We start from the raw sequence: 16,120 nt of genomic DNA, 5'->3' as shown, positions 1-16,120 counted from the left end.
TTTTTTATTGGTGAGAGCTACGAAATGGAGCCGTGGGAGCGATTTACGTTTTATTTTTCGGTTTTGCTCTTTCCGGAAATTTCCGTCAAAATTAACATGGGACCCAAGGGGAATCTGTTTCGGAAATAATTCCTCGATTTCTCGCAGCGGGTATAAGCACAGGTCCGAGAGATTTGAGAGTTACATGTCTGCGAAGGAAACTTCTTGAACTGCTCTTTGATCTAAAAATCATGTCTGAGAGCCTCCGTTTGTGGATTTGAGAGCAGTTTTAGTGAAGAAAAAAGGGCCTGAAAACAGTCATTTTCGCACTGTCGCTCTTTTGGTAGAGCGAGCATCACTCCCATTGTACGTTTTCGGCCACGTTATCGCGATTTTTGTGCGAACCGGTGGACGAATTTCTTATAAAAGTCATAGCACACGATTCGACGTAATTCCGCATGTTTATTTGTAGGTCTCGTGATTGTGCGACAAAATTTGTGGGAGGAGAAGCGCGCCGAAAATTTACGGAAGCGGAACTAAGAATAATATACGCCAGCGAATAACAATATTCATTGTGCCTAGTGGTGCCACCACTAGGCGCCCATAATTAGAATTCCATTAAAGATATCAAGTAGCTGCTGTGTCTGTTTTCTGTTTTGCCTCCAGAACATTTTCTTTAAAGGACGAAAATCTAGTCGTGTGATTTGGGACATGGAAGGAATTTGACTTAATTTTGATCCATTCTGAATTTCTTTGAGTAGTAGTGGAGATAAATTATATTGTAATTTGAAAGCATGATGATAGAACAGGGATGGTGTTGGTTGTGGGGTTTACACAATTTCAAAAATATGTCATCTGGTTAACGAAGGTTTCTTTTTTCTTTCTGAAAGTCTGAGTTTGGACTTGAAACAGTAGTATGGACACCTAACTTCTTGTTTAAGTTTTTTTTTTACCTTTGAATGACTTACCTTGTGTGTCTTGTGTTTGTGTCACTTCTTGTATTTGTCAGGTTTTCCGTTTGAGTGATTGTCCGCCCCGCCCTCCTGCGTTTCACCTGTGTTCAATTATCTCTACCTCCCGGGTGTATTTTGTCTGTGTGCTCCACAGTCGTCTTCATAAATTTGTTCCCTGCTGCTTCCTCATGTGTCGGCTTATTTATTTATTTGTTGAAGTTCCTTTATTTTTGCCTGTTTTGTTTTGTTGAGTTTGAGTTTTACTTCTTCCCAAGTTTATTTGTGCCTCCTCGTCTGCTGACCGCCAACAGAGACTTTAAGCCTGTCGATTTTGTCTGACGTCCGCTCTCTGAGTAGTGTGAACTGCACATGCTGACAGCAGATTAGTTTGTGTGCAGATTTTGAAAAGTGGTTGAACGAGGCTAATCCTTCCAAGCGGAGCAATGGCATCAGCAGGTTCTATCGGTGTCTAAAAATGACAAAAATTGATGTCAGGGGGGATTTAGCAAAAAATTTGGATTTCAACATTATTCCATAAATTTTACAATCTGGTTATCAAACCATGATGTTGAACCCTTGAAGCCTCAACCATCTGATTTGGTTTTAATGGATTTGGCCATAAGCAACAGACAGCTCTACAACATGGATGATTATCATTAAGACTTAACTGATGCTGTCAAAGTGATTGTAATCTTTTTATGGGAACATTGACAGAATATAATCCCCTGTAACTGCAGCCTCCCTCAGCTCTACAGAACTTTACAGAAAGTCTTCAGCACACGTTTCAGCTGTGCAGCCCACAATCTCACAGCTTTTGCCCAGTGTCACTTTCATAATGGTGATTTTGGATGTCAGAGAAGAAGCTCTTAAAACCTACTATACACTAACTCAAACAGGAAGCAGCAGTGAGTGAGAATAACTGGTGAACAAAGTGACACATTTAGCAGTGAAACATTCCAGATATATTTCCCTCAGGATTTGGAGCTAAAGGAGAGTAAATGCTGGACTTAAATTAAATTACACTATATCATTGTAAAAGGTGACTATACATAAATTGTGTTCACAGGTTATTTCCCTCCATGGTCAATACAAACCAAATAAAAAATGGCGTTACACTTGCTGTCTTCTATATTTGTGACCAGACGAAATAATTCAACAAACCATCATGCAGTACAAAATCCATGTAGCATTCTTCAGGAAGAAGCGATGTCTGTGTTGTGATCTTGCCGATCAAAAATCTAACGTCATGATTCCGGCTAAACAACTGATGCATCCACCACTCGAGTTTATTTCTCATGCACATGTAAAAGTGCACATCATCAGACCTCTGTTACAGCACAGAACTGCTAAAAGGCATTTGACTCAATGCAACTTTCCCTCGCTGCCCGTACTGAGGCTGCTTTACAGATTATTTCATCTTTTACAGACGCCTGCACTTTTTCTCTCACATTTCTCGTCTCTCTCGCTTCTTTTCACCATCGTCCATGAGGCAGCCGGCTCACTTCAGGCAGCTGTGGGTGAGGGAATGCAGTCAGAGGGCATCAGTGGGCATTCTCTACTAATGTGGCATTGTTAAAAAAAAAAGTGTATACACTGTGTACCTGAATATACATAGTGAATAAGTATGTCCTTCCTCTGTTTCCCAGGTAACTGAGACAAGGACGGGCCCTCTCGGCTGCAGTAACTACGACAGCTTGGATTCAGTTAGCTCTGTGTTGGTACACAGCCCAGAAAACAAGATCCACCTAAAGGGTAAGGCTGGATAACACACACACACACACACACACACACACACACACACACACACACACACACAGTCAGTCACGTATATATTCATCTTAAATGAATGCAGACCCACACTCACAAACACACAAGTCACAGCCTCGAAGAAAAGGTCCACTGAGAGGGTTTTTCACTCCCACACACACACACACACACGCACGCCCACACACTACCACCATCTCCATCCACCACACAACCACACACACAAGCCGCTCACCTCCTGGGTGTAGAAGCTGGGCAGGATGACCCTTTATTTTACGCTGCAGTAGTTTATATGTCTGTTCTGCCTGACTGGCCCTCGCTCTCCTGGGGAATCTGTTATCTTACCAGGCTGTAGATGGACCGTGTCTCGCCACAGTGACCCCAACCCAACCCCGCCTACCACACCTGGAACACTCAGTGCACAAGTAAAAGCTCAAATGGTAAAACTTGGACAAGCCTTGTTGCTTGATACAACTTGCAGTATATCGGTGGAATAAGAGGGGAAGGGACGGACTATGAACAAGAATTTACAGAATTACTCTTGTTTATTGTTACTTGGTCACAAACAAGCCACTTTTACAAAATAAGAAAATTATCTCCATGCTAATGTCTAAGTCTTTGGGTGGAGGCAGAGTGGGGTGACATCGTTTTGAGGCTAATTCTTATTTTGTATGCAGTCGGAAATGAAACTGGTTAAATGAGCCACTTAAGGAGACTCAAATCGCTGAAGGAGAAACATTTTCAAGATGACAGTGTTTCTCCTTGGAAGAAGAGGTAAACATGTTTTGTCTGTGTGAAGGCTGAAGTATCTCAAGCTGCTTTCAGACATGCAGAATGTGTTGTTGTTGTGAACGTGTCTAAGCAGGCAACCTCCCCCCCCCGCCGCGTTGTGCACGTGTGAAACGAAATCTCAGGAGAAAGTCCGGACCCAAATTCTGTGGAGATCCTCCGCAGGACACGTCTGAAAACGGCTTCAGTAATGATCTGTGACGAGTTTTAAGTCAATAGTAGCTGATGTACTCCTGCAGGGGCAACCTACTCTCCATACACGCGGCATAATAGAGTTACTCAAATTGTATTAGATGGAGTCATTTAAATGCAGCATTCTTTTACTCACACTTGAGTCAATTTGCAGAGGAAAACATTTCTTCTGCTCCATTACAAGAGGATACACTTGTTGAGCTATCCATTATTTACTCATTTATACACATACTGTAATCACACTGTGGTCACAGCCAGAATGACTCTGTTCCTGGTAGGTCACTGGCTTAAAGAGTTCAACTACAATGGGAGATTTCACACAAAGCATCCACTGTCAGAACATGGCTTGACTGCCACTCATCTGACAATGAGCAGTGTGTCTGTTAAGTGAAGGCTGAACAGTTTATAATTATATGTACACACATTACATCAGTCAACAGTTAAAGACTGCTATTTGTATGTAGATGATGAGTAGATGGTCTTTCTCAGGTAAAAAAAATGAAGGGGTACAGGAGGGGTATAAAGCTGAGATCTGTCTGCCTTCTAAAGGCTGTATGCTTGTCCTGTGAACAGTCAAAGCGATATCTACTGACTTTATGCTGAATCCTGCCTGCTGAGGACGGTAAAAACTGAGGTTCAACTCAAGTGTCTTTGCTAGTTTCAGAATAATACAGTTTTTCTATTCAGCATCAACATTGTTTAATTTACACTTGTGCCCAAGTGAGAGGTGTGGTCAGGCACATTGTTAGCACAGGGCTGTCTTTAGGCAATGGAAAGTGAATGCATATTTTTAACCAACAACCTTTTTATCCAGTGTAAAACGGGTAAAAAGGGATTTGAACACACCCCATTACCTCTAGGTAGCATTTCAGGAGCCAATGAAGACACAAAACACACACACACACACGTGTATATATATATATAAACACATATATGGCAGAAATTCAGCAATAAATAATAACAAAATGTGGGTAACCTGTCATCATCAGAAATCTCCAGTTAATCAGTTATAGGGTTTTGTCTTTTTCATTGGGTTCTGCTCTTTCAGCAAGGTGGCAGACAGTCTGATGACAATGAAACGATTTAAAGAGCATAAATAAAGGAAAAGAATATGAAATTACCATTATTCTCTGTGGCTACCTGGCTCTGTCCTTTCCTTGTAGAATTATCATACGAGGAATAGTCGCCAGCTCTGACCTGTAGCGTCTTCTAAACAGGAGACAAAGGGTGACCAAACTTTCTTGTCAACAGAGGTTCGTCCTTGAGACTGAACCTAATACAGAGAGTGCAGTGACACTATTGAGACACTACTTCACAGTGGGCACTTCAGAGTTCTCCAAAGCTGAAGTATAATTAGCTTTTCTATTGTTAGGCCAAAGGCAATAGTGTTGTTAGGATGCAGTCTGTGTGCCCTGTGCTCCTTAGGTGATGAGTATTATCAGCATCTGGCTGCAGTTCAGCTTCCATGAGAGAAAACAAATAGCCTGGTTGCAGATGTGAATTATGTATTGACAGGCATTTTTACAACATGTATGAATGAATTGTTGTTCCATGTATAAATACTGTACATTCAAAAATACAGGACCGGCAACAAATGTTTTTAATGTTACTTAATGTAAGTTGTCACATGTGGAGACAAACCCATAGAGAAACACAACCAACTCTGCAGTGTATTGTCTTTCAGCTCCTTGTTTAGTTTTCTTATGAACAGAAATTGTATTGTTTGGTTCTGATCTCTCATCAACCTCATTTTTAGCAGTAGAGTGTAGCTCCAATAAACCCAGTTAACGCTTTCTGCCCTACCGAAGACATACAGACGCATACAAGAGCATTTTCACTTGTCAAGTCCTGATTCTCTTTTATTTCTTCTGTGCTGCTTGTTGGGGTGCTCCAACCTTGGATTGACCAGATTCTGTCAATTCTCAATAACAACTCGCAAATCACTCGTTTCCAGGTGAAAACAAGTAATTTTCGAGGTGAATGCAACCTTTTCATGCAGTGCAGTGCAGTTTTCTTTAGCAGCATAACTGGCAACTCTAAAGTTGGGCAACGCGAGGCCAAATCTGTCCTCGGAAGTTCCTTCTGTTTGCATGATTCCTAATGTGAGCAATTAGGTGGTGAACCCGGTGGAGCATTTAACTATTTGCTAATACATTCGCTGTATCTACTTAACATGAATGTGTTCTCAACTTGTTCAACTGGCCCAACTGCTTGTCCCTGCAAACAAATTTGATTAATGTTGCTTTTAAGTTCAGAAAAAAACTAATTACTTCTAAATTACCAAGAGTTAAATTATCAAAACTCAGCTAATGAGCTTCCTGAGGACTGTGAGTTACCAGCCCAAACACATTTTAGACACAAATACAATACGTGAATAACTGATGATTCTGATCAGATTCCAGAAAAAATACCTAACTTGACCGATTTTTCAACACCGACGCCCCAAGTCAGGGGAGAGGAGCAAAGAAAAAAGGCACAAGTACTGACATCTCTCGAGGTGAATAACAAGTGTGTGTGGAAGATAGATTTTAGAATATGGGACTAGATGGTAAATATCCCTTGTACATTTGAAGGTCTTCTGTACAAGTTAGGTTACCAACTAACAGTGGATGTTATCAGGTGTTAGCGGCACCAGCGTATGTTAGGGTCATAACCTCAGTTGTGCGCCTTAGCGTCATCGAGTGTTTTGGCCTTGAAATCCACGAAACAGAAAAGGAGGAATCTGTCTGTAATTTTAAAAATTGTCAAAATAAATTACAAAGAAATGAATTCAGACATTTCTTTTGTCAGGTCCAGAGAGATTGTGTTTGTGAGTCCATTAAGCTGTAGGTTAATGTGTCTTTGCTAAAATAGAATTTCTCTGCAAAATGAACCCAATATACTTTGCAGTTTGCCTCTTTCAAAACAGTGCTGATTATTATGTAGAGGTGTACGGAGGGAAAAAGCCCTGAGCTGCCGGGTTAATATTTGTTTCTTTTTATTTACTAATGGTGTAATATATGACGTGTTTATTCTCTGATCTTTTTTTAATGGAAATGGAGAAAGTGCAACCACAGCAATGTCCAAGGGTAAACTCTTCTAATTCCATCCAATTAGCTTGATGGGTTTCCATTTAACTGGAATTTCAGAGCTTTTCCTGGGAGCCCAATCAACACAAATTAGGTCATGCAAGTAGTTTTTTTTCATTATAATCATAGGGATCAATCTCTGTAATTCCTAAATTCCTCCCATTGATTTGTGTAGACCTCAGCATTGTAACAGGATGAACAATTCTACCTACACTGCCTTTTGTATCTGAACCTCTGCACCTCTGCTAACTGAAAAGAAACAGTATAAGAGTTGTAGGACAGAAGTGGTACATTGTACTTTCTATTCCCCACATGGTTCAACACTCGGCTGTTCTTACTCTTTCTGATCCGTCTCTAATTGCATGCCCCTGTGTATCTTTAGGCTTTGCCTGTGCATGTGTATGTGTATGTGTGGGTGTGTGTGCATATATGCTTCTGTTAAATCAAGACCATTGTCTTTAGTGCCAAAAGAGGCTACCATCTCTCATCATTAGCGGTTGACAAAAAACAGTGTGGCTTTAGCCTTGAGTCAGAGCGCTGCTTTGAAGTGGAATTGTGAAATTATTATTATCTTTATTGAGTGTTTGGTCGAAGCTTTTTGCCTTCAAAACTAAACCTCTTCATTTTTAGTTGTGCGGCTCCTTTGAGTATATGAACGTGTTTATGCGCGTTGTGTGTGTGGGCGGTGTTCTTGAGCAGGAGTGCATCGACAACACATCCAGAGTCCAGGAAAAACAACCCTGACAAAAACAACATGGAGAACTGTGTGGGGAGAGACAGAGACACACATTGAAACCAGTGCATCAGTTGTCTTGGGCAGCCTTAAACAGCTATTAGCCTACATACTCCCGACTCAGAGAACCTTCACTCTCACCACAATGTGAGTATGTACACAAGTCACAGGACTTGGAGAGTTCTGCACCAATAACTTTCTACACTGGTGCACTGCCAATTTAGAACTGGTTGGCAACAGACTGCAGACTGGTGCATTAGAAAGGTCCATGTGTGTTTCTCAAACCTGTCAGAACCGGCTTCTTTTATGACCCGCCTTTTTTTTTTTACCCGCAACAACAGGAGAGCAACTGCATTCATTGCTTTGCATTAGTTGGCTTTCAAAGTCAGTACATCTTACATTTTAAGTTTTCAGAAAGCTTCTTGTTACTGCTGCTTCAACAAATTTTTCGATTTTTAGTCACTAACATCAGTTGTTCCAATCTTTGGACCAGAACTTTTGTGGAGATGTAGCATCCGTGCCAGCTACTAGCATGTCTTTTTTTTTTTCTTTCGGTGGAAATGCATTGAGCCTGTTCTCCATTAGGCACCAGCACCATGTAAGTGGACAACGACTGAGGACTACTGGATCCCATTCCATAGACTGCTGCTATCACTCTTGGTTTGACACTGAACTTAGGCTGGTTTGACTGAGGTATTATGTTCCCCAGAGAACTGTACTGCCTGTATGCTGCTGGCCTTGGATGGATAATGTAGCCAGGCTCATTGTCAACATTAAAACCAGGAAGAAATAAGGCTTTGTCACCCCGTATCGCTGGATCAGTACCTGCTGTACCGTGCACCTGTTTGTTGCAATGACCCTGAGAATAAGCCCACACTGACTTTTTCTGTGGGGTGGTGTATGTTCTTTGTGTCAGTGTTTTCTCAATCATCAGGCTGACTGCTGTCTCCCCTTGACCAAAACTGCAAACACAGATTTCTTCTTCTGTAAGTCGCTCACTAAACTGTGGTTGGGTTGGAAAGAGAATGATATCATCCCCCTGCAGTGTAGTGTAGTGTTTGCAGCTTTTGTATTTTGTGATTTTCATGTAATTTTGTGTTGCACTAGAAACTTCAGGAGCTAGGTGTTGTTTTCCTGCCGTAAATTAGTAATATTATTAAAAATACTAACTGCTACTACTAGTAACAATCAAAAATGTTGTTTGTCACAAAAGGTTGTATGTGGGTTCGGAATGCAAAAAAAGAGTCCACAACAATTGCCCTGGTGATTTTCTCATTGCAGGTTTTCAGTAAAGAGATATGCTTCCAATAAATGTGTTTATTGGAGGAACCTATTTGCCGTCTGTCAAGCAGCTGTACAGCAAACATGCAAATGCAGACTAAGTGGATTCAAACTCTAGAGCCTCTTGTTTTGAAGTAATAGTGCTAAGCACTGATCCACCTGTGCCACGAGTGGAGACATATTTTTGGAGACCACCATGGTCTTATGCCAATTATTTGTCCAATGGTCCAGGACCTAGCAGAAATAGCTGGAAATTATCAAAATGTTATCGCTGCACAAAACTGTCAAAGTTAAACATTTGTCAACAGTAATTTTATTATAATGTCTAACTCTACATGTCTACTTGAACTCAATACAATTCTTAACACTGCATTTCCAGTCAAGGTTCCAAAGAACACATTGCACATTGTGATTTATGTACCTGTTTCCTTTCACATCATTTGTTTCATTGGTTCATAAGTGATAGATCCTTTAGACTTGCACATTAGCATAGCTAGTGTATTTAAGCAATCATAGCTGTAAGCCCCATTCCAAAGGTCCCTTTACCTTCAAAAAGTACATACCACCTGAAAAGATCTCCCTGGAACCTAATTCAGGACCTAGCTCTTCTGATGGAAACATTGTGTCTCGATACACTAGCTTATCCTTAAAAACTCAACGAATTAAACAAATACAATCCGTGTGGAACGCGCAGTTACAGCTATTTTCCGTTGCACTACAAGCAAAGATCATCCTATTCCATCAAAGTCTCTTTGGGAACCCAGCAACAGAGATATGAGTCTATAATGGTTTTCTCTGAAACACAATATAGGCTTGGCCCAATGTCAAAGAGGCAGTCAAAGTAGTTTCTCAGTGTATTGGCCTTCGCAGACTCCAGGAAAACCTCTTAGAGATCATCCCCCAAAGTGCCCCAAACACGCCTTTAGAACTCTGCTGGAATTCCATCAATAGCAGGAGCAGGGCCCAGGGACAGATGCTGTGCGACACTTGTGAGTTCCTGCAAGGTGAGAGATGTATCAAGTGCCTCCCTCTGCTGAGGCCTTAGCCTGGGCAGTCACTAAAACAAAGTCTCAACACGCCACCTGTCACTGTAAAACGGGGCATATGTTTTCTTTGCAAAACTTCTTATTTGTCCCTCCTCTGATATCACAGCCCTGAGTGGTAGTCTCAATGTAAGAGTTGTTTGAAGATAGAGACACCTACATAAATGTTGAGGGAGAGTGCCAGGTGAAACATCCTCCTTTTGTACTTGCCATGATAGACACAATTTGTCCTTGTAACTGGAAGACCAATAGGCTCTTAACCACTCAACACCAATCAGGCCTTATCTATTCCCAACCCTAATGCCCTGCATTTTGAATCCACTAGCTGAGAACACAGCTGATTGTAAAAACAACCAGCAAAGTACAATCTGCATTTCATTCTTTGCAACGGACAGTCCATCTTGACGTGACTGAAATGTCATGGAAGAGTGAGACAGAAAAAGAAATGCAGGCATGAAGATGGGCATAAAGGGAGCCACAGAGAGTGGGATACAGTAGCATCTGTAACAGCCTGTATGAAACGTAATGTTTATGATGCTCGGTCACTGCCAAAGCCTAACACACTGTGAGCTGGAGCACAGTCCAAAAGTACCAGCACCACCATCTGCTGTACAGCCAGGAGTACATTCCAGCGAACCAAGTGCCTTTCGGAAGCAAAGGATTTGAGAGAACACACACACACACACGTACACACACGCACATACACTTAGACACACACTGATAACAGAGGGGTGGTGATCATGGGGGAAGCTTAAGAGCTTCAAATTGCACAAAATGGAAAGTGTGGTCCCTGCTGGAGACTGAGAGATAGACAGAAACGGAACCATGGGTCTGCTATTTCTGGTCTTTTGGAGTGATATAAATCTGCGGCAGAATGGAAGCAGAGCTTTATGGGTAATGACCCGAAAAAGCCCCCCTCAAAAGGAGATACCCACTGTCTTTTTTCCTGGAATTCATTGTAGGGAGTTGAAAATAGACGTCTAGAAGAGACAAAAGTAAAGACAAAAAAAGCAAGAAAGATTTTTCTTTTAATAACTGTTGCCAAGGAAATAATAAAAATAAAGTATAATCAAGTCAAGTCTGCTGGAGCCTTTAATCCATAATCTCTCTCATCTTTTTTATCATCAGAAGGCAGACCAAAGTTGAAAACTGTTATCTCTAATTAAAATGTACAGTTCACATCATGGAGGTTTGATAATTGATATATGATTGATTATTAAATCGATGACCTCAGAGCAGTATTCAACTAGAATACATAATATTATTTATATTTCACCATTAGATAAAAAATATATGAATTGAAAAAAGGTGGCAACATGGCGGCAAAGACGATGACATTATGTTTGACAAAATATCGGGATCAGTAAGGCAATGATCTGATGTACACAAGGTGCACAACTGAATGTCCCTAACATCCGCTGTTGGTCACTAACATCAACTGGTGGTAGGCATTAAGTAGTGCGGTAGAACATATAGGGATATTCTCCATCTTGTCCTGTTCTAAAATGGGACAGTGTTTAGTTTAAAAAGGCCTGGAGGTAATGATGTCTGATCTACTGTGCAGGCAACATGGCTTTCATAGCACTACCATACAAGCCAGTAACCAGTCAGACTTAAATTTAGCCTCAGCGTACCCTCAAGTTCGGACTGTTTCGGACTGATTACGAGGCCAAATCATTTGATAACAACTGAATTTATGCTTTTGTTCACTGAACAGACAAAAATAGCCTGGGACAAAAACATAATGTCTCTGTGGTGACTGTTATGTTTCACATGTCACATGTTGGTTAGTGTTACATATCTTGGATTTGTACTGCCTCCTCTGGTTGATCAGTGAACCATATGATGGTATGGGGATTATGCATGTATAAAGAAAAAGTAACGAATCAGGCTAGCATCTTTAAGTGCAATATCTCTTTTCCCTCAGAACCTGCTTCAGTTTATTGTAAAACACTAGCCATTAAAAAATGAAACTATTAGAATTTTTGATAAAGTTAAACAACAGTTACTTTGTTAGTGTTTGCAAAACTGCTGCTTATTGCGTCATTAATACTTAGAATCATTCATATTCATGGTATTCTGCAAAGTTATTGTTTGGGGTCATTCTACCTGATTAGTTGTAGTCTCTGCTGTCTGAAACCTTTTAAACCATTCGCTACGCTCTGTCGCTCTGACCACAGCCTCTCGGCTCATTTATCAACTAAAAATTACAAGTGGGCACAGCTTGCAAATTAGTTATTCAAATTTAGAGTAGATAGACAAAAGTAAAACAAGGAGTTGTGATCATGTAAAATAATTTGAAGATAACTCAATATTTAAAAGGCAACATGGATTACAAAACAAAAAATGCTGAAGACACATTTTATAGACAGGAAGGGCTGAATCCACACTGCCATCATTACACTACAGCAGTAGTTACTTTCTCGTAAAAATTGTATTTACATTCCCACAAAAAGTACACACAACTTACACATAAGCCATTATAGGATGGATGGGGGACATTGAATACATTTAAATACTGGTGGAAGTGAAAACAAGGCCCTTCAGGTAAAGTTGTAAAGTTGAATGCAGGAGAAAACTTTTCAACCAGCGATGTGCTCACTTGTTTGCTTTGCTGGTGAAACAACATTTCATTTTAACTTCCATTCAAATGTTCAAGGATGTGACTCCTTTTCAGCTCATCCCCCTCTCAGAGTGTGTGTGTATCCCGGCAGTTTAGGAAGAGTCACGTTGAAGGCCTCTTTCAACCAAAATGCGCCTGCCATATCATTCCCACCTCAGCAGCATGCGTACTGACTTAATTGCATCGCTGGGGCTTGTGTGGCATCAAATTATATAAAAATGCCAAATAGGGGTTATTAGTCACCCTAGACACGTGTGACACACTGAGGTGTGAGTTTTTTTATTCATTTTGGAACAGCAGATGAGAGCTGCATGGGGAATTCGACGAGCGATTCTCAGGAGTACTAATGTACTGCTGCAATAGCTACACCGTCATCATCATGGTTACGATTAAAAATAAACTTATTGTTTTACGCTTGTAGAACAATTGTGACTATTTGGTTCGGGTTGAAGGAGAGATTAACATTTTGGTTAAAATGATTACTTTAAAGGACCTTATAGTCTTGGTTACAGTAATAACGATCATGGTCAATGATGACAATTAGTTTCAGACAGAAAATAATCAGGGGCCTTCTGTGTCATTGTTCTGCATCATACTTTCTCCGGCCACCAGAGGTCACTTCTTAACAGAATAACGTAGCTAGAGGTCGTAACAAGCTGACGCAGGAGTGAAAAAAAAGTTTAACATATTCATATAAAAACAGAGATACATCAAATACGAACTAATTTGTCATTAAAGACAATCTTCCAACAATATTAGAAATTATTTAACATAACCATTGAGTATTAAATACATTTATACAGATACTTCCCCACCTCCTGTGGGTAAATGGAACGTTAGACCTGAGACAATACCAAGTCACTCAATACATGGACTACAATCCGCTTTCCACACTGCCACATAACACAAGACAGATACTTTCGCGTCCAACTTGATTTCCACTGTTTCGAACGATAAAAAATCCCAACAACAAACTCTTTATACAAACTTTGTATAAACTGTGAGAGTGAAAAAAAGACTAACAGTCTGTTGTCGACAGGAAGTAAACCGACGGCCAGTGTGGAAGTACGTCACGTTACATTGTGCAAGTAGAGAATAGGTGCTTTAAGGAATAACAAACCACACCATTACACACAGCTGTTTACAGGCTGCATAGCCATGAGCTAATGTGTCTTAACTCTCATTCTGATCTAATCCATCTTGTTTCTTAGAGACCTGGACTTAGCGAGGAACAGACTCGGGAGTGCGTCTGTCCGTGTTAGTCTTTTTAGCCTAGCGTGTAGGCCGGCTCGCCACCCCCGCTTCGGTTTCCTCTCCCTCCGCCTTAACATACGCTTTTCCAGATTGTCATATATCGTTGCTCTGGCCTCGCAGGTAATCCGACCCGACCACAGACATTGAGAATAATTTATAGAAAAAGAGGATTTTCTCCCTGATTGTCTCATTTACTGTTGTAGGTAAGAGGCAGCAAATAACATTAAAATAAGACAGTTTCATAACTAGTTAACTCCTTGTAGGGGCTTTAATATGTCCTAAAATGTATCATAAAAACAAAATATGTTGATAATAATATACGGTATATTGATAGTAGTTAAGCAATGTATTCCTTATTGACAGTAAATCAACAATATGATTCTCAGCTCAATGTCCACGTACTGGAGATCTGTCCTCCGGTAAGAGGGTATTGTGAAAACACCAAAAATGTCAGACCTTGTGCTCAGATATTGTCAATTGAAAATATTAAGATTAATTATACAAGTTGACTTCAATCAAAATAAAAGATAGGTCCTTTTTCCCCATGCTGAAATCAACGTTTTTCATTGAGCTTAACACAGTGTCTACATTTTACTGCTTCTGCCTTTGCTTGATAAAACATTCAAAATCGATTACACCCACAGCTGCACAAGTTTGAAGCTAAACCATGTTTCATTTTCAACATTATTTAGTCCAGAAATGACAGTGACGGATCGAAAGAAAGAAACAAATAAGTGCCAAAGTTTCAAAATGAGTGAGTGAAAGACAGAATGGTGTGACACTTAATACCAAGGTTCTTCAGAAACGTCAGGACTACTGCTATTACTGCTGCAGCCAAAAAGAGACACGTCCTTTTAAACCCAGAGTTAAATGAAAAAAATGAAGGAAAGAAGAAACAAACAGGGCGCTGGAAGAGCGAGAGAAAGTGGGACATTGACTGTTGATAGGGAGAATGTTAAGCTGTCTTTAGCTCTCCGCAAATAAAACGTACAATACACACACACACACACACACACACAGACACACACACAGTACCTGCCAAAGCATGGGAGAAGAAAAATATGACTAATTACATCTCTTTCCAAGCCATTAAAAGAGTAAATACCAAAGAAGAGACATGCATATTCATAACAGGGCACAGTGGGGTTGCCTCGGATGTTGAAAATGATCCAGAATGAGACTGGGAAGTGGAAAGGGGAAATTGATGATTATATGACAGACAGACAGACATATTCAAGTCTTACAAAAGCTGCCTGCTGGTTTCTAACAGATGATGCATTTTGGAAATCACAAAGCAGCTCTCGATTTAGTGTAATACACTGTGCAGTCATGAAACTTTGGCACCATAATTAGCATATCACTGTTTTTTGAATATGATTCTAATCATGAAAGTGGTGAAATTGAAACTGTGATGTTTCCCTGCTGTGAAGACCCGGAGACGGAGCTTGATTCCCACAGCGGGAGCATTTATTATTGGCTTTGGAACCAGTAGATTGGGTCCAAAGTTTTATTTTGTAACTTTGTAAGAATGTAAATCGATTTTGAAGTGTTTGTAGTGAATAACTTTTGAAATTATGCAACATACTTAAAGGACTGCACACAGTTATGTTACCAGACATTGGGAGATTCTGGACTGATAGCATGTGATACAAAGGCTGATTATAAACTGTGGATGAAGAGCAGGTCAGAGTTTGTCTTGGCCAAGCCACAGTGTCACTTAACACTCACAGTATTTCATATACTCACATTACTCATTCACATACAGGACACCTTATTACAAACATGTAGCTCAAACAATTCCTCAAAAATATACAAATGTATTAAAAAGACTGTCGTGGGCACATGGAGGTGAGATAGACACTTCATCAAATTAAATATAACTGTTACCACATTACCCAATACTCATCATGTTCAGAATAAATGTACAAAAGAAACACAGATAATCATTTTTCACTTTACATTTATACCCATAGTTACTTGCATTACACACACACTCATGCTCTTACTACACTTATAGCCGTCTGACACTTTTCTCTTGTCTCAAGTGACTCAGATACACTTAAGACAAGTGACCATGTGACAGTGAGCATGCACGGATACTCGCAGGACCTTGAAACTAAAGCAGCTAAATGGACTTCAACCCTCCTTAATTTAATGATGCACATCTTTGCTTCGCTTACTGTGGCATCTCAAAACATATTCTGTAAAAATGTCTGGTTCATTAGATTGTTAAGGTCAGTCAAAAGGTTCAATTCAGTGCATCTTTCCAGTTTTTCCAGGCTTGCAAGTCGGTCATGTATGCCGGGATGGCACACTGCACTCTGAAAGCTAGCTGCCTTTTTTATTGATTTGATAATAAAGTTTGTGCTGTTGTGGGTCTGAGCCAGGTGTAGTCTGTTTTCAAAGTTTTAAAAGGAAAAAAATAGCACTGATAGTTTTAC

The 16,120-nt window shown here is 40.2% G+C and overlaps 1 protein-coding gene and 1 long non-coding RNA gene across 2 annotated transcripts in view; both read left to right on the top strand.

Annotated features, from left to right (window-relative positions):
• LOC117778781 overlaps positions 1-16,120 on the top strand; it is a 346,339-nt gene that overhangs the window by 178,695 nt on the left and 151,524 nt on the right. The window lies entirely within an intron of this gene.
• The window catches only part of brinp2 (bone morphogenetic protein/retinoic acid inducible neural-specific 2), a 220,918-nt gene that overhangs the window by 142,790 nt on the left and 62,008 nt on the right, over positions 1-16,120 (top strand). The window contains exon 5 of the mRNA XM_034614569.1: positions 2,579-2,684. Coding sequence (XP_034470460.1) covers positions 2,579-2,684 — 106 coding nt within the window. The remainder of the gene's footprint in view (positions 1-2,578; positions 2,685-16,120) is intronic.

This window comes from Hippoglossus hippoglossus, chromosome 17 (genome assembly GCF_009819705.1).
Source record: "Hippoglossus hippoglossus isolate fHipHip1 chromosome 17, fHipHip1.pri, whole genome shotgun sequence".
Lineage (NCBI taxonomy): Eukaryota > Metazoa > Chordata > Actinopteri > Pleuronectiformes > Pleuronectidae > Hippoglossus > Hippoglossus hippoglossus.
This window is presented reverse-complemented; position numbering and strand designations above follow the sequence as displayed.